The sequence below is a fragment of the Capricornis sumatraensis genome, chromosome 17 (genome assembly GCF_032405125.1).
Source record: "Capricornis sumatraensis isolate serow.1 chromosome 17, serow.2, whole genome shotgun sequence".
Lineage (NCBI taxonomy): Eukaryota > Metazoa > Chordata > Mammalia > Artiodactyla > Bovidae > Capricornis > Capricornis sumatraensis.
This window is the reverse complement of record NC_091085.1, coordinates 64,777,046-64,798,704: the sequence shown is the minus strand read 5'-3', so window position 1 is coordinate 64,798,704 and position 21,659 is coordinate 64,777,046. Positions and strand designations below refer to the sequence as shown.

The 21,659-nt window shown below is 49.0% G+C and overlaps 1 protein-coding gene across 2 annotated transcripts in view; it reads right to left on the bottom strand.

The window, feature by feature from the left end:
• The window catches only part of TESC (tescalcin), a 62,891-nt gene extending 41,455 nt beyond the window's left edge, over positions 1-21,436 (bottom strand). For both annotated transcript variants that reach the window (XM_068990129.1, XM_068990130.1), the window contains exon 1: positions 21,274-21,436. In XM_068990129.1, coding sequence (XP_068846230.1) covers positions 21,274-21,331 — 58 coding nt within the window. In that variant the 5' untranslated portion in view covers positions 21,332-21,436. The remainder of the gene's footprint in view (positions 1-21,273) is intronic.
• Between the last annotated feature and the right edge of the window lie 223 nt (positions 21,437-21,659).

Here is a 21,659-nt window from a genome sequence, read left to right as displayed (position 1 = left end):
GGATGGCCATTCCCTTCTCCAGGGGATCTTCCTGACCCAGGGATCGAACTCAGGTCTCCTGCACTGCAGGCAGATTCTTTACTGTCTGAACCACCAGGGAAGCCTGGACACCAAGGAACCTAATGGAACCCTAATGTAAACCATGAACTCTGGGTGTTGATGCGTCAGCGTAGGTCCATCAGTTATAACAAAGGCCCCACGCTGCAGAGGATGTTAATGGCAGGGGAGGCTGTGCAAGTGGGCGGGGGCAGGGGTGCTGTGCTGGGCGTAGTCGCTCAGTCGTGTCCAACTCTTAGCAACCCCATGGACTGTAGCCTGCCAGGCTCCTCTGTCCATGGGGATTCTCCAGGCAAGAATACTGGTACGGGTTGCCATGCCCTTCTCCAGATCTTCCCAACCAAGGGACTTAACCCAGGTCTCCCACATTGCAGGTGGATTCTTTACCGTCTCAGCCACCAGGGAAGCCTGGGGGCTGGGATGCATGTAATCTCTTATCCTTCCCGTTCATTTGCTGTTAACCTAAAATGGCTAATAACAAAGTCTTAATTTTTTTAAAGTTAGGACAGCAGTTGCCATTGACGGGGTAGTAACTTGAACAGGGCATGAGACAGTTTCTGGGGGCTGGAAATGTTTCATTCTTGACCCAGCAGCAGGATACACAGCTGTGAAGTTTTTGGAACTGTATGCTCATGCGTGATGCAGTTTTCTATAGGTGACCACACAATAAGACACTTATTTGAGAAGCTCAGTAATTCTACACGTCGGGGATTTATCCTGAAAGAATAAATTCAACAGGTACAGTAAGATGAGTTTATAAGTGTGTTCACTGCGTATTCTCCACAACAGCTTAAAAACTGGACTCAATCTCAGTGCCCACCAAAAGCAGGTCAGTTAAATATTTTATGGTGTGTGTGTGTGCTCAATTGTGTCTGGCTCTTTGCAACCTTTCGGACTATAGCCCACCAGGCTCCTCTTGTCCATGGAATTTTTTCGGGCAAGAATACTGGAGTGGGTTGCCGTTTCCTCCTCCAGGGGATCTTCCCAACCCACGGACTGAATTTGTGTCTCCTATGTCTTCTGCATTGCAGGTTAGTTCCCACAGAGCCATCCGGGAAGCCCCCCACTTTACGGTATGTTTAGCCAATTAAAACAATAAAAAAAGGATGCTGAGAATTCCCTGGTGGTCCAGTGATTAAGACTCTGCACTTCCACTGCAGGGGGCGAAGGTTCGATCCCCACTCGGGGGACTAAAGTCTCACATGTCAGGCAGTGCAGCCAAAAAAAAAAAAAAAGATTTTAAAAAGGATGCTGACTTTACAAGTGACAGCTGTGTATTTAATAGGAACATACAATCTAACATAATGTTGTCTAAAAACAATCTGCTACAAAGACAGCAAGACTCCATATTGGGGGGAATATCTAAATACACATAAATGCATGCAAGTAATGAAAGTCAACTTGTTTTCCCAAAATAATAATGGCCATTATCTCTCAACACTGGGATTAAAGACTCGTTTGTTTTGCTTCCACTCATCTGTATTTTCCAAATCTTCCATAATATACAATGTATACTTATTAGTCATAAAAGGATTTAAGCAGGTCCCATATGGGACAGCTGAGGAATCTCAAAAATAGTGTTAATGGTGAATCATTCATTGGCAAGTACACATCCTGGGCACACATGTACTATTTAATCCTTTCCATGACCCTATGACCGACAGACAATTCCCATTTTATAGACAAGAACATGGAGGTCCTGAGGGGATCAGGAATTCGCTCAAGGCCACTAAACTTAAAAAGCAGCGGCAGCAGGATGTGAGCTCGGCTTGTCTGACAGAACATGTGTGATTCAGCCTGCATGTTTTGTGAGTGACACCCCACACTGCCTCCCTTTGGGTGATCGGATTGTGTGTGTGTGTGTGTATGTGTGCGTGCCCAGCTGTGTCTGACTCTTTTGGACCCTATGGACTGCAGTCCACCAGGCTCATCTGGCTATGGAATTTCCCAGGCAAGAATACTGGAGTGGTCTGCCATTTCCCACTCCAGGAGATCTTCCCAACACAGGGATTGAACCCACAGCTCTTGCGTCCCCTGCATCGGCAGGCAGACTCTTTATCACTGTGCCACCTGGGAAACCCGGGTGATCAGAGTATACTGGCCAACTGAGTCCCCACAGATCGGAAAAAAAAAAAAAGGGCATACACTGACGCCATTTGCAGAAACATGGATGGACCTCGAGATTAGCATTCTAAATAAATAAATGAGACCAAGAAAGAAATTCTCATATGACATTATTGCTCATCTGTGAAATTGTAAAAAATGATACAAATGAATTTACAAAGCATAAGTGGACTTTCAGACAGAGAAAGCAACTTATGGTTAACCCAAGGGGAAAGAGGGGAGGGAAGAATAAATTAGGAGCTTGGAATTAACATAAACACACCACTATATATGAAATAGACAAACAACAGGTCTTACTGTATAGCACAGGGAACTATACCCAGTATCTTATAATAACCCATAACGGAAAAGCATCTAAAAGAGAATATATGTAACTAAATCACTTTGCGGTACACCTGAAACTAATACAACACTATAAATCAACTAGATTTCAACAGAAAACTCAAAAAATACACTGATTTATTGCAAAATAATGATCAGAAATTATAGCCAAACACATGCTGCTAAACCATCTCCAAGAAAGATGAGTTCCCTTGAAGACACTGTGCTAAGTGAGAGAGGCCAGTCACAAAGCCCACGCCTGGCAGAATCCTATTTACACAAAACGCTTAGGGAGGCAAAGCCACAGACACAGAAAGGAGACCAGTGGTTGCCTGGGGCTGAGGAAGGAGAGAAGGAATCACTGATAGCAGCAAAGGAGTTTCTTCAGAGGGGGACGACAGTGTTCTAGAATTAGATTGTTACACAACCCTTTGAGTATACTAAAAACTGAGCACACTTTAAACAAGTGAAATGCAGGGGATGAGTGACAGCTCAGTAAAGACACTGAAAAATAAGTTAGGACGACCCTGGTGGACCAGGGGTAAAGAATCTGCCTGCCAACTCAGGGGACGCGGGTTTAATCCCGGGTCCCGGACGATTCCACCTGCCGAAGGGCAACTAAGCCCCCGAGCCGCAGCTGTTGAGCCCCTGGGTGCCACACCTGAAGCCTGCGCCCTAGAGCCTGCGTTCCGCAACAAGGGAAGCCACTGCAGTGAGAAGCCCAAGCACAGCAGCCAGAGAGTAGCCCCCCGCTCGACACAACGAAAGAAAGCCCGCAGGGCGCAGCAACAAAGACCCAGTGCAGACAAAGAGAAAGAAAGAAAGTTTAAAAAGTTAGTGCACCATCATGACAACAACCATGGCCGTTAATTAACAAGAGGCATTCATCAAGCTGTGTCCTGGGCACAGCGCCCGGCTCTATTCTCGACGAGCCTTGGCTCACATAAGCCTCAATCAGTCCTATCAGGTAGGCACAGCTTTTCCCCCAACCTAGAGATGGAAACACTGAGACCTGTCCAAGGCCACACAGGCAGGAAACGGTGAATAAACTATAAACCGTCGTAGACCATTATTTCTCTAATGAAGACTTTTCAGCTAACGACATCCGAAATGCATGCACACGTGTGCACCACACACCTTGCCATCCTGCTGCACTGAAAGCAGAAGATTTAGGAGGAAAACTTCCCCAGTTTGGGTTCCCTCTTTTTGGCACCCAAACCTTCAGAGCCAAGAACTCAGTCCTTAACAAAGTTCCATGTGCCCTCAGCGCCAGCCTCCCAGGTTGATCCTGTCACACAGGGTCCCAGGTACACAGGTGCCCACGTCACATCCTGGAAGGCCCTGTCTGTCGTTCCCTCAAGGGTGCTCATGATGGAATTTTCCTGCTCCTCACTCTTGAGCCCTCTCAGTTTCCCCCACCCCCACTGTGAGGTCACAGTTGCCATGGGAACGAGAGGCAGAGACACCTCGGTGCCTGGCACCTGGACCTGGTTATTTGGGGTTTTAGATTTCAACCTGAGGGAAATGCATACCCTTCCATGGAACTGGTGGGAGTTTAATCTGCCTTATCCAGGGCTGGCAGGGGTGAAGGGGATGGTGGGGGGGAGGGGGGTGTGACCTGTCACTTTTGTATCAAAAGCTTAAATCGAAAAGTATACATCTGCACGGCCCAATACAGAGCCACCAGCCACCAGCAGCTATGAAGATGGGCTGATGTGTGAAAAAACACACCAGCTTTCAAAGCCTTATTACAAAACACGTGGCAACTGTCTTCATAACTTTTCTATTAATTATATTTGAAATATTTTAGTTAGGTTAAATACATTATTAAAATTAACTTTAGTTTCATTAGTTTTTTTTTTAATGTGGCTACTAGAAAATCTAGAATTATGCTCCATCTATAGCTCGCTGGAAACTTAGAATTATTCTGCCTCACATTATATTTGTGCTGAGCAGTGCCTGGCACTCGTGCTCTGAACCAGCAACTTGTCCCTAGGAATGAATCCTAAAGAAGAGACAAATATACAAAGATAAATACGTAAGAGTAATAACCATTGCCTATTTCAAGCAGTAAAAAAAAGAATTGGGTAAATGCTAGGCCACAGAAAACTGGTTAAATAAACGCTGAAATTTTTTTTTTTTTAATATTGTGGGACACAGAAAAATGTTCATGGAATATTATTATGTGGGAAAACCAACAGGCAACAAAGATCTTATTTACATGAAAGATCTCATTAACACATTGATATACAAGTATGTACAAAGGAAAAATTAGCAAAAGGCTACAGCAAAACAGTAGATTGTTCCAGATGGTAGAATGACAGGACATTTGTCTCCTCTGGATCCTTATTTTTGTTTATCTGTCCTTTAAGTTTCCTGCAATTAATAGGGATTACTTGTGTAATCTTATTTAAATTTTTTTCCTTCAATGGCTATAATGAAAATAAAAGAAGACCAAGCACTGGTGATACTATGGAGAAAGTGGATCCCTCAGACATTGCAGATGGGAGTGGAAAATGATCCAGCAACTATGGAAAACAGTCTGGTGATTCCTCTTCAAATTAAACATAGATTTACACTGAATCCAGAAATTCTGCTCCTAAGCATGTATCCAGGATAAATGAAAACAGACATCCACACAAAAACCCGTAAACAAATGCTCACAGCAGCCCTATCTGCAACAGCCGAAATGTAGGAACAACCCAGATGTCCTTCAACAGGTGAGTGGATTAAAAAAACAGCTCATGCAGCTCAATATAAAAAAAGAAACAACGAACAATGCAAAGAGTGGGCAGAAGATCTAAACAGACACTTCTGCAAAGACGACATCCAGAGGGCCAAACAAGCCCATGCAAAGATGCTAAACATCGCTCATTAGCAGAGAAACGCAAATCAAAACTACAGTGAGACTGTTGCCTCACAACAGTCAGAATGGCCATCATCAGAAAGGCTACAAACATAAATGCTGGAGAGGGTGTGGAGAAAACAGAAGCCGCTTCCAGCGCTGGCGGGAATGCAAGTTGGCGCACCCTATGGAGAACAGTATGGGGTTCCTTAAAAATCTAAAAGCAGAACGGCCATATGATCCAGCAGGGCCACCCCTGGGCACGCCTCTGAAGAAAACCACACATACGCACTCCAGTGTTCACCACAGCACTATTTATAACAGCCTAGACGCGGAGGCAACCTAAATGTCATCGCCAGAGGAATGGATAAGAAAGATGGGCACATACAATGGAATAGTCATCAATCATAAAAAAGAGCGAAATAATGCCATTTACTGTAACAAGGATGCACCTTCATACTAAGGGAAATCAGAAAGAGAAAGACAAATACCATAGGTATCACTTACATGTGGAGTCCTAAAAAAAACGATACAAATGAACTTATTTACAAAACAGAAACAGACTTGCAGATATCAAAAACAAAGATATGGTAACCAAAAGGAAAAGGTGGAAGGGAGGGATAAATTAGGAGCTAGGGAGGAAGATATACACACCATTATATATAAAATAATCATCAAGGACCTACTATATGGGTCCTATACACTGGGTATAGGACCCATATTCTATATTCTACTCAATATTCTACTCAATATTCTATAATATCCTATATGGGAAAAGAATCTGAAAAAACATGTACATGGCTAACTGAATCACGCTGCTGTATACCTGAAACACAACACTGTAAATCAACCATACTCTAAAATAAAAATTAAATTAAAAATAAGTACTAGGGATGATAGTACATGATAAATATAATTAACACTGCTGTATGTTATACATGAAAGTTATTGAGAGCAAATTCTAAGAGTTTTCATCGCAAGAAAATTTTTTTCTGTTTCTTCTTTAATTGAATCTATATGAAATGATGGCTGTTCACTAAGCTTATTATGATAATCACTTCATGATCTATGTAAAGCAAGTCTTTTTGCTGTACACTTTAAACTTATATACTGCTGTATATCAACTATATGTCAATAAAACTGAAGGAGGAAAAAGGCCAGGAACACAAATCTTTTCTTTTCTCCCATAGTCAGTCTGTTTGCTAAAACAACCCTACATATTTAAGGAAACAGAGTATTTGATTAAAATTGATTTAATAGATGTGTGCTCTACCCATATAGTGGACTATTATTCGGCCATAAAAAGGGTGAACTACTGACGCCAGCCACAATGTGGACGAACCCTGAACACATCCTGCTGAAGGAAAGGAACCAGGCCCAGAAGGCCACAGGTGTGTGATACCATTTATTTGAAATGGCCAGAGTAGGCAAATCTACAGACACAGACTGGATGGGTGCTTGCCCGGGGCAGGGGAGCAGTGAGGAGTGGCTGCTCATGGACATGGGGTCTCTGCCTGGCCCTGGCCCCGCCGCTCAGCCTGCCCCCTGCTATGCTAGGAGGGGTTGTGCTCACTAGGGGAAGGAGCATCACATAGATCAGGCTAGAGACAACACTCAGGAAGGAGGGCAGGTGGGGACTAGGAGTGGAGAAGCCAGCCCCAAATCCCCTGCAGGGTCCAGCCTCCCCTACATGACTCGGGAGGAAATGGGAGACCCGCATTCACCCACGTCCACTACGGGGCGGTCAGGACTGTTCGAGCCTGGTGGCAGGTGTACAAAATACCACTTTCTCCTTCCTTCCAGAATCTGTGCTGGTCTCAGGGGAGTGGGGGCCTGACAGGCGGCCCTCTGGGGCACAGCTCTGTCTGCTTCATCCCCTGATGGGTGCCCCCACCACTGTTTGAGAGACATGTACTGAGGGCCTCTGATTTGCTGGACACCTGCTGGACGCCAAGGACGAAGACACAAAAGGCAGAGCCCTCACCTCGCTGTGATCCAGGACCCTAAGAGGGGTGTCTGCTGGCCAAGGAGCATCAAGGCAGGAGTGGGGCTGCTGGTCCACGGGGATGGGCTGGGAGGTGATGCCATTGGGATCCCAGAGGCTGAGGGCCCAGTGCGGGAGGCGGGGCTGTTGAAGGCAGAATGGGAGGAACTCAAGGAGCCCCAAGCCCTTGAGCATGGGTGGAAGGCAGACTAAGAACAGAGGTGCTGGGTGCAGGGGCCGGGCACCTACAACAGACTACGGCATTCAGACTTTACCCTGAGTTTCCAGAGGATGCTAAGCCACAGAACAAGAGCCCAGGCACCTGGCAACCGAACGGACGGTGATACAGGTGATGGAGCCGGGTACCTGCTGAGAGGCCCGCAGGTGTAGCACTCCTGGCAGGGAAGGGAGCTCAAGACACAGCTGGGAGAAGCAGGGGTGACTGAGAGAATGCTGGTTTTGGGGGGTGCCCTCGAGCCACCCTGCCTCCTTCAGGTCCTCCCAGCAGTGCCAGCCTGGATGCAGATCCCAGGATGCCAAGTGGCATCACTGGGACGGTCTTGGTGCCTCTCAGGGCCTGCTGAATCCTGACAGACTGACCAGGACTCAACCCCTGGCATCAGCCAAAGTCCTAAAACACAGAGGTGTGACCGACCAGACAGAAAGGGGAGCTAAACCCATTGCTGCAGCTTCACGTCCTAAGAAACCGCCTCCCGAGACTGTAACTTCCTCCTCCGTATGAAGATAATAATAGCACCGCCCACAGGAGGCTGTTCATACCATGAAAAACAATCAAACCCCATACACAATATGCATAATCGTCAAAACGTGGGAACCCCAACATCCATCTACCGGTAGATGGATGAGCAGAATGAGGCATCTCCACCTGATGGCATATCACTCCACCAGAAGACCAGCGAAGTACTGATACTTGCTACAGCTTGGATGAACCTCGGAAATGTGACGTTAAGTGAGAGAAGCCAGACACACAAGGCCACTACTGCATGCTCCCTTTCATATGAATCACCCAAAGCAAGCAGATGCATAGAGACGGAAAGTGGGTTAGTGGTTGCCAGGGGCTGCCAGTTAGGTGGGAGATTAGAGTGTCTGCTGATGGGCAGGGAGTTTCTTTTGGGGGTGACGAAGATGGCTGGGAAATGCAGAGGTGGCGGCGGCACACCACTGTGAAAGGGCTTAATGCCACTGGATTGTATGCTTTCAAATGGTTAAGACGGGGGATTCCCCGGCAGTCCAGTGGCTGGGACTTTGTGCTTCTACTGCTGGGGGCCCGGGTTCAATCCCTGGTTGGGCAGCTAAGAGCCTGCAAGCTGCACGGTGCAGCCAAAACAAACACACACAAAATTAAAACATTTTTTAAATAGTTTAAGAGAATTCCCTGGTGCTCCAGAGGTTAAGACTCCATGCTCCCACTGCAAGGGTGTAGGTTTGATCCCTGATAGGAGAGCTAAGATCCCACATGCCACAGGGCACGGCCAAAAAGAAATAATATAAATAAAATTAAATGGTTAAGATAATAAACTTCACGTTATATGAATTTTGCCCCAATTGTAAAGGAAATTATATTACACACTCAGCACTGCATCTGGTAGGAGGGGCATGAGACCCTGGAGTCGCCTCGATTGTTATTATTATGCCCCCAAAGCACTCATCTCGTGGTACCTTCTCAGCTCTTCAGCTGCCTCCAGGCTCCCAGGGAAGAAGCCGCCTGGGGCTACAGCCAAAAGCAATGACTAAGCCAGGGCCTGGGGAGGGAGAGTGAGGGGCTGGCCTTCACAGCCTGGAAGGGACCCTCTCTCACATGCCTGGTGCACACAAGATGCTTCAGTGGTGTGAGATGCCCAGCTTCTGTCCTCCACCTGCCGGCTACTTGGAAGCCACGTGCTGGGCGTGTTACAAACCACACCTCGCTGCTGGGAATTAAAAAAAAAAATGCACCTGGGAGCACGTGGCCTGGAGGAGGAAGTTTTCAGACTCCATTCTATTCTCCACAGCTGAAGCAGCCACAAGACTGATGGCTGGCCTTCCTCCAGCGCCTTTAAATCCTTTCTACACAAACTCCAACCCACTTTGGAAACGCAAGAGCTGAGGAGTTCCCAGGAAAAGGTTGCCCCAGCCCTGCACCAGCCTGCAAGATGGCATTTATTTCAGGTACTGAAGGTCTTGTTAGATATTTGGGGTTGTGTTTGTTTGTTTTGTTTTTCCTGCATAGAAAGAATCCTCCAAATATCAGAACTGGAGGGGATGCTGGGAGAGAGTAAAGTGACATGAGTTTAGAAAACACTCTCCTCCCAGGAGAGACGAGACAATTCTCAAAATCACACAGACCACGGCCTGCTCATCCACGCTCATCTTCCCACGGCTAGGGTCTGGCCTTTCCCATTTGCCTTACAGCAGCAATCGTTAACTGCTGTGTGTCAGCATTTATGCAGAGGCAAGACCTAAGCCAAATGTTTGACACACATTATCTTATTTAATCCTCAACACAGTGTCTGTCTCTCATGATTATCACACCCATTTTACAGATAAGGAAACTGAGAGGTTAAGTCACTTGCTGAAGGTCACACAGATATGAGTGGCAGAACTGGGATTTGAACCGGGGTCTGTGACTCCAGAATCTGCTCGCATGACCATCCGCGGTGCTGTCTGCCAAAATGAAGAAATGACTAGGACAACAAGCACATTATCACTTACCTCGCTAAAGAGAGAAAGATGTCTCCATTTTAATAAAAGGACTAGGGCTTCCCTGGTGGCTCAGTGGTAAAGAATCCTCCCACCAAAGCAGGAGAGACGGTTCAATCCCTGATCCAGGAAGATCCCACGTGCTGTGGAGCAACTAAGCCCACACGCTACAATTACTTGGCCTGTGCCCTCGAGCTGGGAACCGTGACTGCTGAAGCTCCAGAGGCTGTGCTCTGCAACGAGAAGCCACCGCAAGGAGAAGCCTGGGAGCCACAGCTAGAGAGCAGGCCCACTTGCTGCAACTGGAGAGAGGCCCGCACAGCAGCAAAGATCCAGCATAGCCAAAAATGGATAAATAAAAATTATACTTTTTAAAAAAGGCTCAAGCTAAGGAAGAAAAACAACAGTCAATCAGGGGAGATTTGGGCACCTTTCAGAGCCTATAGGGAACTGGTTTTCAGATCTTTCCAGATCTATTTTCAGTTCCAGATTTACCGAAAGTACAAGGGTTTATTATGGCAGGACATTTAGTAAAGAATTCCAGTTCCATTAGAACTGGTCCAATGGCTGAGACTCCATACTTCCAATGCAGGGGGCACAGGTTTGATCCTGGCTGGGGAGCTAAGATCCCACATGCCACAGCCAAAAAATAAAAAATATATATAAAAAGAAAAAAATAAAAGAACTCTAGTTCCTTCTACAAAGAGCTAACACAGACTCTCTAGTCCATTACAAACCCATGAAGCACTGGATTAAATTAGAAAAAAATTTAAGGTATCACTAAGCTGGGAAATCTTCAGGTACTAGAAGCAAGGAGGGAACTCAGTCGCATTAAGAGAGGTGGCCCAGGGGTACCAGAACAATTTCAGGCTCTAACAGCTAAGTGTGAGGCGTCTCGCCCGCTGAGTAACAGCAGTGGCCTTGGGTCTGTATGAGTTAGAAGTGAGACTCCTAACAAAGGCTAGAGCACAAAGGGCTGTCTCTCCATGTAAGGAGGGACAGAAAAATGTTCCCACTGGCCCAGAGAATCAACAGGGAAGCTGACTCTGCCGAAGAGGTGGGATGGTGCAGAGGAAGGAGGACTCTGTGACGAATCAAAACTCTGGGCCCGTGATATGCATGAGAGAAAAATCCAAACCTCTGTAGTGAAGGAAAACCAAATTGAGGAATTAATGTAAATAATGTTTCCAGAACAACAAGTACAAAGCACTGTGCGAGCCACTTCTATAGCCCTGAGCACAGGGTACTCTCATCCCGGGGGCACTTCAGCTAAGCTCATCTCTTTGGCCTTGGCATGAATGTGGAGATAAAGGGACACAGGAAGATATGAAAACCAGGGGCAGACAGCCCAAAGATGAGCTCAGACTCAAAACCCAAACTACACAAGCAAACCATCAGCATTTAGGAGAATCAGCAGACACAAATAAATGGAATGGAACTCCAAGAAGATGAGACAGCAGAAACTATAAATTATTTCAAATAATGTAAGAACAGTGCCCTATGACAAAAGTAGTGACTCTGAAAACCATACAGAACTTACAAAAAAATCTAAGGCAGCAAAGTTGTTTAATAGATAAAGAGTGAATTAGAAGACAGACTTAAGTAAACAACTTGAAATACAGCACAGAGAAACAAAAAGCTATGAAATATGAAAGAAAGGTAAAGAGGTGTTCAGGACAGAATGACAGGGTTCATCACCTCTCTAAAGGAATTATTGAGGAAGAAGATAAGGAGAAAGGGGAGAGAGAATATTTTCATGATAGAAGACATGAGTTGCTTTTAAAATAATATAGCACCAACCATTCCCCAGCAGAATAAATTAAATCCACACCTAGACAGAAGCATATTAAAAACAACAACAACAACAAAGAAAAAAACCACCCACAACAGATATTTTTAAAACACAGGGGGAAAAACAGATTTCCACAAAGGAATATCAGTCAGACAAAAGAGTTGACTTTTCAACAACAGAAAACGACCAAAAACTTCAGTCCTGAGAGAAAACATGTAGCAATCTCAAATTTTATACCTAGCCAAAAGACCATTCCTATGAAATGAAAGGAAATTTTAGTCTCTCAGTCGTGTCTGACTCTTTGCAACCCCATGGACTGTAGTCTGCCTGGCTCCTCTGTGCATGGGATTCTCTAGGTGAGAATACTGGAGAGGGTTGCCATTCTCTTCTCCAGGGGATCTTCCTGAGATCAGGGATTGAACCTGTGTCTCCTGCATTGCAGGCAAATTCTTTACTGCCTGAGTCACTAGGGAAGCCCTATGGGCTAGCAAAAAAAAAGACATTTTCAGACAAAGCTGACAACTCAGAGACTGACTGCAAACTCTATGGAAAGGTGTGTTACAGAGGAAGAAAACTGAATCTGTAAGGAAGAATGGTTGCAAGAATTAAGAGAGACTGCATAAAACAATAAAAATATAGGTTTCAAAAATAAAGACAAAAAAACTACAGAGTGATACAAATTCAAGTATGCTAAGGTCCCTGAAATTAAGAGATGCTTACTCCTTGGAAGGGAAAGTTATGACCAACCTAGATAGCATATTGAAAAGCAGAGACATTACTTTGTCAACAAAGGTCCGTCTAGTCAAAGCTATGGTTTTTCCAGTAGTCACATACAGATGTGAGAGTTGAACTATAAAGAAAGCTGAGCACAGAAGAATTGATGCTTTTGAACTGTGGTGTTGGAGAAGACTCTTGAGAGTCCCTTGGACTGCAAGGAGATCCAACCAGCCCATCCTAAAGGAGATCAGTCCTGGGTGTTCATTGGAAGGACTGATGTTGAAGCTGAAACTCCAATACTTTGGCCACCTGATGCGAAGAGCTGACTCATCTGAAAAGACCCTGATGCTGGGAAAGACTGAGGGCAGGAGGAGAAGGGGATGACAGAGGATGAGATGGTTGAATGGCATCACTGACTCAATGGACATGGGTTTGGGTGAACTCCGGGAGTTGGTGATGGACAGGGTGGCCTGGCGTGCTGTGGTTCAAGGGGTTGCAAAGAGCTGGACATGACTGAGAGACTGAACTGAAGGTCCCTGATCATCAGCACAAGGGCAAGATAATGACTAACTTAAGGCATGTCAAAGATGGCAGACATGTCAAAGATGATATGAACTGCTGAAGGAGTTACAGAATACCCTTAAAAGGCGTATATGTGGCCAGCTTCTGAAAGGTTTACAAAAATCAAAATGATTCACAGCTGCCAACAGCTACTGAACACAGATGGTGTGCGAAGAGCTTTACTCAAATTCTCACTTAATCCTCACAGCAGGCTTAGGACACATTTCCATTTTACAGATGAGGAGACTGAGACTCAGGGAGGCAAATTTTCTTGCTTAGACAGTTAAGAAGTAGTGCCGTGATTCAAACCCACACCTATCTGCTGCTGGTAAAGGCGAATGTGGTGGGAGGCTAGTCTATGCCCACATGGGACTCTGGCTGAGGTCTCAGAGGTGCAGGAGAGGACAAGATAAGGGAAACCCTGAGAGCTACCAGGTGGGCAAGGTCTGTGAAGTGCTGGGTGCTCACCCGTGGTGCTTGGATCACTGGGGCCCTGGTATTGGTACTTGGGAGGTGGAAGGGATCCCCCTACCCTTCTCTTTCCATTGCTGTATGACTTAGTCACACCAACCCTGCTGATGTCTCCCGCCTGGCCACCTGCCCTCCCTCCCAGAGGTACCTGAGCCCTGAAACTGCGCTCTCTCACCTCCCAGGGAGCTGTGCAGAGAACTGCAGGCCCACTTCTGACAGCCTACCGGTCCACAAAGGTCACAGGGCTGGGACAACAAAGGGCCTTTTTGTCCTGGCCCTTAAGGTGGCCACCACCACCAGTGGAAATCACCCACTTGACCTTCTGGTTTTATGAATTAATAATAAAGCTGGCACCGGCGACAGGATGGCTGGCAGGCCCCGGGTGCCACGTTCCTTTCTGTCACCTTGCCTGGCCTCTCCAGCTTGGGAAAAGGAGGCCCTACCTTATCTCCCCAAAGCAGTGGGTACCCCGGAGCTGAAAACTCTGTGTTCCCTGGGCTTGAGATAATAGATACAGAAGTGCTTTGCAAAAGCAGCAGCATATTATCAACAACACATGAGACATTTCGTCTGTAGGACTGGGCCGTATGGCACATCTGATCAGTGATTAAGTTCCATGCTGCCTTCTGGGGACCATTAACTCACAAAAAAATTATCCTGCCAGTGTGGGGGTGGGGGAAGCGAGAAGGAAAGATGCATAAGGGATGTAATTACTACTAGTCCGTGGAGCTGGGAAGTGCTCACCAGCTGCTCTCACGCAGAGAAAACACAACTATTTCTTCTGAAACGGGCGCGAGCCTCACAGTCAGACCTGTGAGGTCTGACTCCACAGGAGTTGGAGAGGGCCTCCTCTTCCCTAGTCCTTTCCACACCCCTCACACTGCCCACCACCAAGCTTGCCCTCCCTGGAGGATGGGTAGCCCACAGTTCTAGAACTTTCCAAATCACCCAGAGCTAATCCTACACATCTCGAGGTCCTACTGTCCCCTTGCCAACTTAATAAACAACTGTGTAGAACACTATTGACAGGGTTGTGGTGAGGGGCACAGTTCCCTGGAAGTCCAGTGGATAAGACTCTGCACTTCAAGTACAGGGGTCCCTGAGTTCAATCCCTGGTCAGGCAACTAGATCACGCGTGCCTCAGCTAAGAGTTTACATGCCACAACTAAGACCTGAACAGCCAAATAAGCAATATCTAAAAACAAAACAAAACAAGGTCATGGGTCAGCAGTATCACGTCTCCCAGATAAGACAGACTCAGGGACCCTCACACTCTCGTCTATATTATGGCACGTGGGACAGGGAGTTTCTCCTTACCCCCGGGAAAAAAGGTCTGGTTTTGGATTTGGGTTCTACACACAGCATCTAAGTCATCTTTTGTAGGCTGTGTTTTCCTGTTTTATAGAAGTATAATTGATCCATAGTATCAAGATCATGTTAGTTTCAGGTGTACAGCACAGCAATTCAGTTACACATATGCATCCAAGTAACCTTGAGCCATTAGCTGCATGTCTGAGCCTCAGTGTCCTCATCTGTAAACAGGTAACTAAAGTCCCACTGGGCTCTTAGGATGGGTGGACGATGGATGGAAAGGGCCCCAGAAGGAGCAGCCGTGAGCTCGGCCACAATCCAAGACCATCTGGTCAACTGTCACATCTTCAAAGGTATGGAACTGGTGGCGTGGAGAGGGTGTCTCAGCACTGCTGCACAGGGCAGACCCCACGATCACCTGGTCCTGCTCTGCAACTGCCACGGACACAGGACAAGTGGGCCAGCTGCACAGAGTGGGCCAGAGCAGGGGTGCTTGTGGGTGCCCAGGAATCAGTTCCCTTGTACCCAGCCTTTTCCTGCATGTTTCCACACTGAGAGCACCCAGGGGTGGGCAGAGGTCTGGACACCCCTGCCTGACCAAGGGAGAGGAGGTTACTGAGGGCTGGGGCCACTCGGCCCTCCCCCTTCTGTGGTCGAGGCCACTGCACCCAGGGGCCCTGAGAGCTCAGACGTCGGCGACCAGTCCTCCCATACATGTCTGTTCCTCCCTCAGCAGGGAGCCACCCTTTTTCATTTTTCTAAACAAAATTATTTAGCGCTCAATTTATCTTCACTTTACTTTTGGGGTCTTATTTACATACAGTGGACTGCACTGTCACTGTTCTAAGAATCTCATGAAAGCTGAGGGTCCATGTCTCCCAGGGCCCCCAGGACACAATTCTGCACCCCATTTTTATGGGGGTTCAGAGACTCCTCAAGGATCCCAAGTTAAAACCATAGTCTAGGACCTCCCTGGTGGCTCAGTGCTAAAGAATCCGCCTGCCAATGCAGCAGACACAGGTTCGATCCTTGGTCCAGGAAGATCCCACATGCTGCAAAGCAAATAAGCCTGTGTGCCATGACTGTTGAACCTGTGCTCCAGAGCCTGGGAGCCGAAACACTGAAGCCCGAGTTGCCTAGGGCCCATGCTCTGCAACAAGAGAAGCTGCCACAATGAGGAGCCTATACATTACAACTAAAGAAACGCCCACACAGCAATGAGGACCCGGCCCAGCCAAAAATAAATGAAATAATTTTTTTTTTTTTTTTAATGAAAACAAACTATAATCTACCCCAGAGAAAATGGAAAGGGAGCTGGGTGGGTCTTGTTTGGCCATTTAGCTTCACAAGCCTGACGACAACAGGAAGGACACAGTGGTACCTGCTGGCCCGCCCTTACCCCTCAAGGCCCCTTCAGGAGGGCAGAGGAGGCATCTGCTGCATGGGAGAAGTTGGTGAAGGGGCCGAGGCCACAGTCTGGGGCTTCCTGAAGGTTTTATAAGCCAGGAGTATCGCCCAGCAGGGAGATTTTGGTGGAAGATGTACTGTGTCACCCCTAGAAGCAGGCCCAGGCCGCACAGGACTCCCTCATCTCTGGTTCCCTCCCCAAAGGATGACGTCTGGGGGTCAGACCAGAAACTGAATCCCGCCTCTGCTTCTCAGTGGCCTGTGGCCCTGGTCTGTCACGTCCTCTCCTCGGCCTCGACTTGCCCATCTACGGAACAAGGAGGCCACAGCGTCCCTGGGAGGATTCCGTGAGCCGCCACAGGGGAACATCCCGGCTCAGCCCGGCGTCTGGCAGATGACGGGTGCCCGATAAACACTAGCTCTGGCCATCATGAGGTCTGAACTCCCGATCTGTGAGATTGTTTTTTCTTCTCCCTTCTGGCAGCTTCTTGGCATCTATATAGACGTGCCTGTGGAGCTGTTTTGGAGCCTGAAGGAAAAAAAAAAAACAGACCCTTCCACCTTTCCCAGGATCCTACTCTTATTGCTTTCTTTCCAATTCCAGGGGCAGACACCGGGCGGGGGGACGGGAAGCGGGGCCACCTCCACGCCAGCTCCAGGTGGTGACGGGGGACACGTGTCTCCTCAGGAGCTTTTCCTCCCGTCCAGGGCCCACGTCACACCCCGGGACACACACGCTGGGCTTGACTCCACACCTGCCATGGAGAAAGGCAAGCTCACCACTCAGACACACAACGAGGATGCCTTTGCTGGGGTTTTTAATAGGAATGTTAACCATCTAGGTAGTTGGCTTTGCTGACGCAGCAAAGATGTTTGGGAATACTTGCTTGTGTTTTAAATCAATCGATGAGGCTCTTAGAGGAAAGGAGAGGTGGGTGCGCAGACCTGAGGCCCTCTGTGGGCGAGCTTGCACTCTGGCCTATTTTGGGGGCTGGCATGGCCCGGGCTGGCTGCTGGGGTGGTGCTAGATTTTATACCGGACACACGCACCTGAGCTATACTGCTTGGGTTATAAAGTCCCCAGGGCCTTCACCCCCTCAACGTGAACCTCTTGTGTTCCCAGTGAGTACAAAGGTGAACAAGACCGTCCTCCTCACTCTCGAGGAGCTCCAAGTTTCGAGGGGGTGGCAGGTGACAAAGCTGACAATTACAACAGGCTGTGATGCTATTATGGGAGGCAACGCAGGAGCTGCTGGAGCGCTGGGGACTGGCATTTAACACACCAAGGTTGGAAGGAGGGTAGCCAGGGAAGGCTCTCTGGGAGGAAACAATAGCTAAAAGCTGAGCTCTGAACTAAGAGCATGAGTTTCATAAAGAGATGAGGAGAAGAGGAGCCATGCTGTCTCCTGGGTGATGGTTACTGCCACATGCAAATGCTGAATTACCTGAAATGGAAAGAGTGCTCCAGGGCCTGGGGAACAGATTGTGCAAAGGCCTGGAGGTGAGAAAAACGTATGGCAGCCTGTTCCTACCCTTTTCGGGTTCCTAGAAATCTGCAAGGCGATGAAACAGTGAAAGTATAGTGGTGGCAGGACAGTGAACCCCGGGGATGCTGGGATCCCCTACTCCTCTGCTTATGCACTGTGGGATGGCAGCCAAGTTGCTTGAGCCCTCTGAGCCTCGGTTTCCTCATCTGAATTGGCCACAGTACCACGTTCCCTGGAGGATTACTATGAGGATTCCTTCAGGGTGCATGCAAAGGGATCAGGCTGATTCTTCCAATCAGGGACCATCTTGGTGCTCAGAGAGGCAGGGGTAACCTAGCAACCCCGTGGGCACCGCCTGTCCTTTGGCTGCCCTGGTCTGAGGCTCTGTTCCCTTCTCAGGGATGCTTCCCAAGGGTTCTGACGGGAACACTTCACCCAGCCCGCGGGATCCTGGGAGCTGATGTCCCTACACCAAGTCAGGCATTGCCACACACATATACATTGTGTGGTTCAATCTATACCTCCACCCCAGGATCCAGGTGGGTGCATTAACACTCAGAGAGGTAAACAACTTGCTTCAGGTCACACAGCTCTGAAGAAGTGGGACCAAGGCTTAACTCTTACTTGTGGCTCAGAGCGACCAGGATCTATCAATGTGTTTAAAGCAAGACTGAGAATATTAAATACTTGTTCTACATGTGTGCATACTCGCTCAGTAGTGTCCCTCTGCGACCGCATGGACTATAGCCTGCTAGGCTCCTTTGTCCATGGAATTTCCCAGGCAAGAATACTGAAGCAGGTTGTCACGCCCTCTTCCAGGGAATCTTCCCAAACCCAAGGACTGAACCCGAGTCTCCCAAGTCTCCTGCACTGGCAGGCGGATTCTTTACCACTGCGCCACCTGGCAAGCTGCTTGTTCTAAATATTTTGCATATATTCACTCATTTAATCCTTCCTAACAACTCAGAAGAAGGTATGACTTCTATTCTGACTTCACAGTGCATGAAACTGAGGCACTCAGGGCATGAATGACTTGCCCAAGTCCACATACCTAGCAAGACCCCTTAAATCAGGCTCCTGTCCCAACTTGAGCCCTATGTCCATGTCCTCACCTCAAACAAACCTCACTCATTGTCTTCACTCTGTTCCTGCCAAAGGACCTTTGCATTTGCTGTGCCCTCTGCCCTCAGTGCATTTCCCACTGGTCTTCACACAGCTTGCTCCTTCTTATTTGGGTCTGCTCCATTATCACCTCCTCTGAGAAGCCCTCCAGGTTGACCCTAAAGAAATGTCTCCTTGCCCCATCCCAGCTCTCATGCCATTGGGCTGTACCTTCTTCCCAGAACCACGGATTGATTTGTTCATACTGTGCGTCTCCCCTCTGCAATATCAGTCTCTCAGGTCTGAACGGGTAAAAGAGCTCAGACCGTGCCAACCCTTTCCACAGAAATAGGGGAGTTTTCCACCTACTTAAAGTTCAGATAACAGAAGGCAGGCGTTCATCCATCCCTCTAGTCTGATCCCAGAACACCCCTTCCTGGCTCTCCTCTGTCTCCCCTCTCTCTTTGGGGTGTGAAATCCGAGTTCTGAGCAGCAAGAAGGGAAGCCATATCTGGGAAAGCAACAGAGCATGGAACACTCAGCGTCTGTCATCCCTGTAGGAGGCTGGACCCAGGAAACTGACAAGATTCCCAGCATGCTCTGCGGCCCCATCACCTGTCAAACTGCACAAGCAGATGGAATTCCCCCAGACTGCCTGGCGTGGGGGCTGCCTGAGAGACTATAGCCAGTAGAGCCCACACTTCCTGCAGAGATCCCAGCCTCAGAGAATCCTACTTCTATCCATCCAGACTCCAGGCAGCCAGCGGGCACTCAAGAAATACAGGAGAAACAGGGGAAGCCCAAGAAAGTCAGGTCACGGTCCTACCTCCTCTCTCACGCGAGCCTTGGGGATGAGCTAGACTTTGTAAAACTTTCTGAAGAAATAGTCACACATGATTCAAAATGAAAATGTAAAAGAGTTAATAGTGAAAGGCTCACTCCTCCATCCCTTCTACCAAATACCCTGGTAAGTATTCATTACTCTTCCTTGATGCAAATGAAACAGTTACCAAAATATACTCTTACTTCTCTTTAAAAAAAAAAAGAAAGAAAGAAAGAAAGAAAGGGGTTCCATATTATGTATATGGACCACACCTTTTTTTTCCCTCCCATAGAAGACACTCTATATTTGTACACAGGAAGGTGTCTGTATACATGTCTGTGTACGTATGTACCTGTACACACACACACAACTAATTAAGGGCTTTCTGTAATTTTCATCCAATTCTTCTGGAAAGAGGTATTTAGATTGGGGGTCAGGAGGGGTCATTTTTCAGTCCAGGCACAAATGGCCGGATGGCTCCCTCCAGCTGATCAACCATGGACTTTGTCTGCATTAAACTCCAGGCAGGCACCAGGAGCCTGCTGCCTGGAAATAACATCTGTGGCTCCCGTTTTCATGACCATCTAGTCTGCCAGATACTAGCAGAAATCCCATTCTAGAAAGAAATAGAGACTCAGAGGGGTAAAGTGACTAGCCCAAGGTCACACAGCCAGGAAGTGGAGCTGGCAGGGATCAAACACCATCTGCCCACTGTTAAAGCCAGTCTGCCCACTCACCTAGCCTTTCGTGGTCCTCAGTCCACACTCCGCTTCACAGCCTCGTAACAGAACCAGCGGCCCAGAGGTCACGGCCTACGGTCAAGTTCCCAGCCCTGCAGGACTAGGGCGGTCAGGCGCTTCCGCCATCACTTCCCTGCGGTCAGCTCGGCCCGCAGCCCGGCCTCCCGGTGCGCCCTGCACGGGCGGACGCTGGGCGCGCAGCCTCTGCGGGGCCCGGGAGTCTGGGCCAGCTCGAGGAAGGTCGCCGGGCTCCCGCAAAGTGCTCCTCGGGCGCTGCCTCGCTTAATCCTCCCAGTTACCCATGGAGCGGGACCCACCTGAACCCATTTCACAGACGGGAGGCGCAGAGACCTGCGCAGCCGCCAAAGGTCACGCAGCCCGGCTCGTACCCAGCTGCCGCCGATTTCAAAACTTTCCTCCCCCGGCGCATCGCGAAGCCAACGACTTGTTCAGGTGCGGTGAGCGCACAACAGCTGAGCGCGCCCAGGCGCTCGCTCTCCCGGGCGCCTGCTCTGCCCCGGGCGGGGAGAGCCAGGACCCTGCTCCCTCCCGGGTCTGCAGTCCCAGGCGGGGCTTACTGTCCAACTCCGAGGGCGCCGGGGCACAGCGGCCCCGGCACTTACTCAGCATCGTCGCAGCCTGCAAAGCGGCCGGTGGGGAACCCATTTGAAGGAAGGGGAGACTGAGGCGCCCAGACAGCTAGTTACTAGCCCAAGGTCACACAATGCGGGGGCCCAGAGCCGAGCGGCCGGCTGTGGGCTGGGAACCCCACGGTCAGCCGGCCGGCGGTCCCCGCCCCTGTCCTCGCGCGCGCCCCCCGCGGGATACTCACAGCCGGTCTTGCCCTCCAGCTCCCGCACCTCCTCGGACGCGGAGTGGGCAGCGCCCATGGTGCCCGCGGCGGGGTGGGGTCCCGGGACGCTCGTCCGTCCCAGGCCCTGGGCTGGCGTTAGCTGCGCCGCGGCCGCACCGGCCTCGGGTCCAACACCGGTCGGGACGCCAGGAACCGGTCTGAGCCGCGGGTTCCGCGTGGGGCGCGAGCGCAGCCTCTTATAGCGGCGGCGGGCGGAGCGCCACGGTCCTAGCGCGCGCCGGCTTCGCGCAAGGCCGGGAGTGGGCAGCGCCCCGCCCCGGACGGGGGACCCAGGTTCCTCAGTCCTTGCAGCAGCCGCCGTGCTCATCCCTTCTGCACCCGTGCCGGCCCTGGGAAGAAGCAGG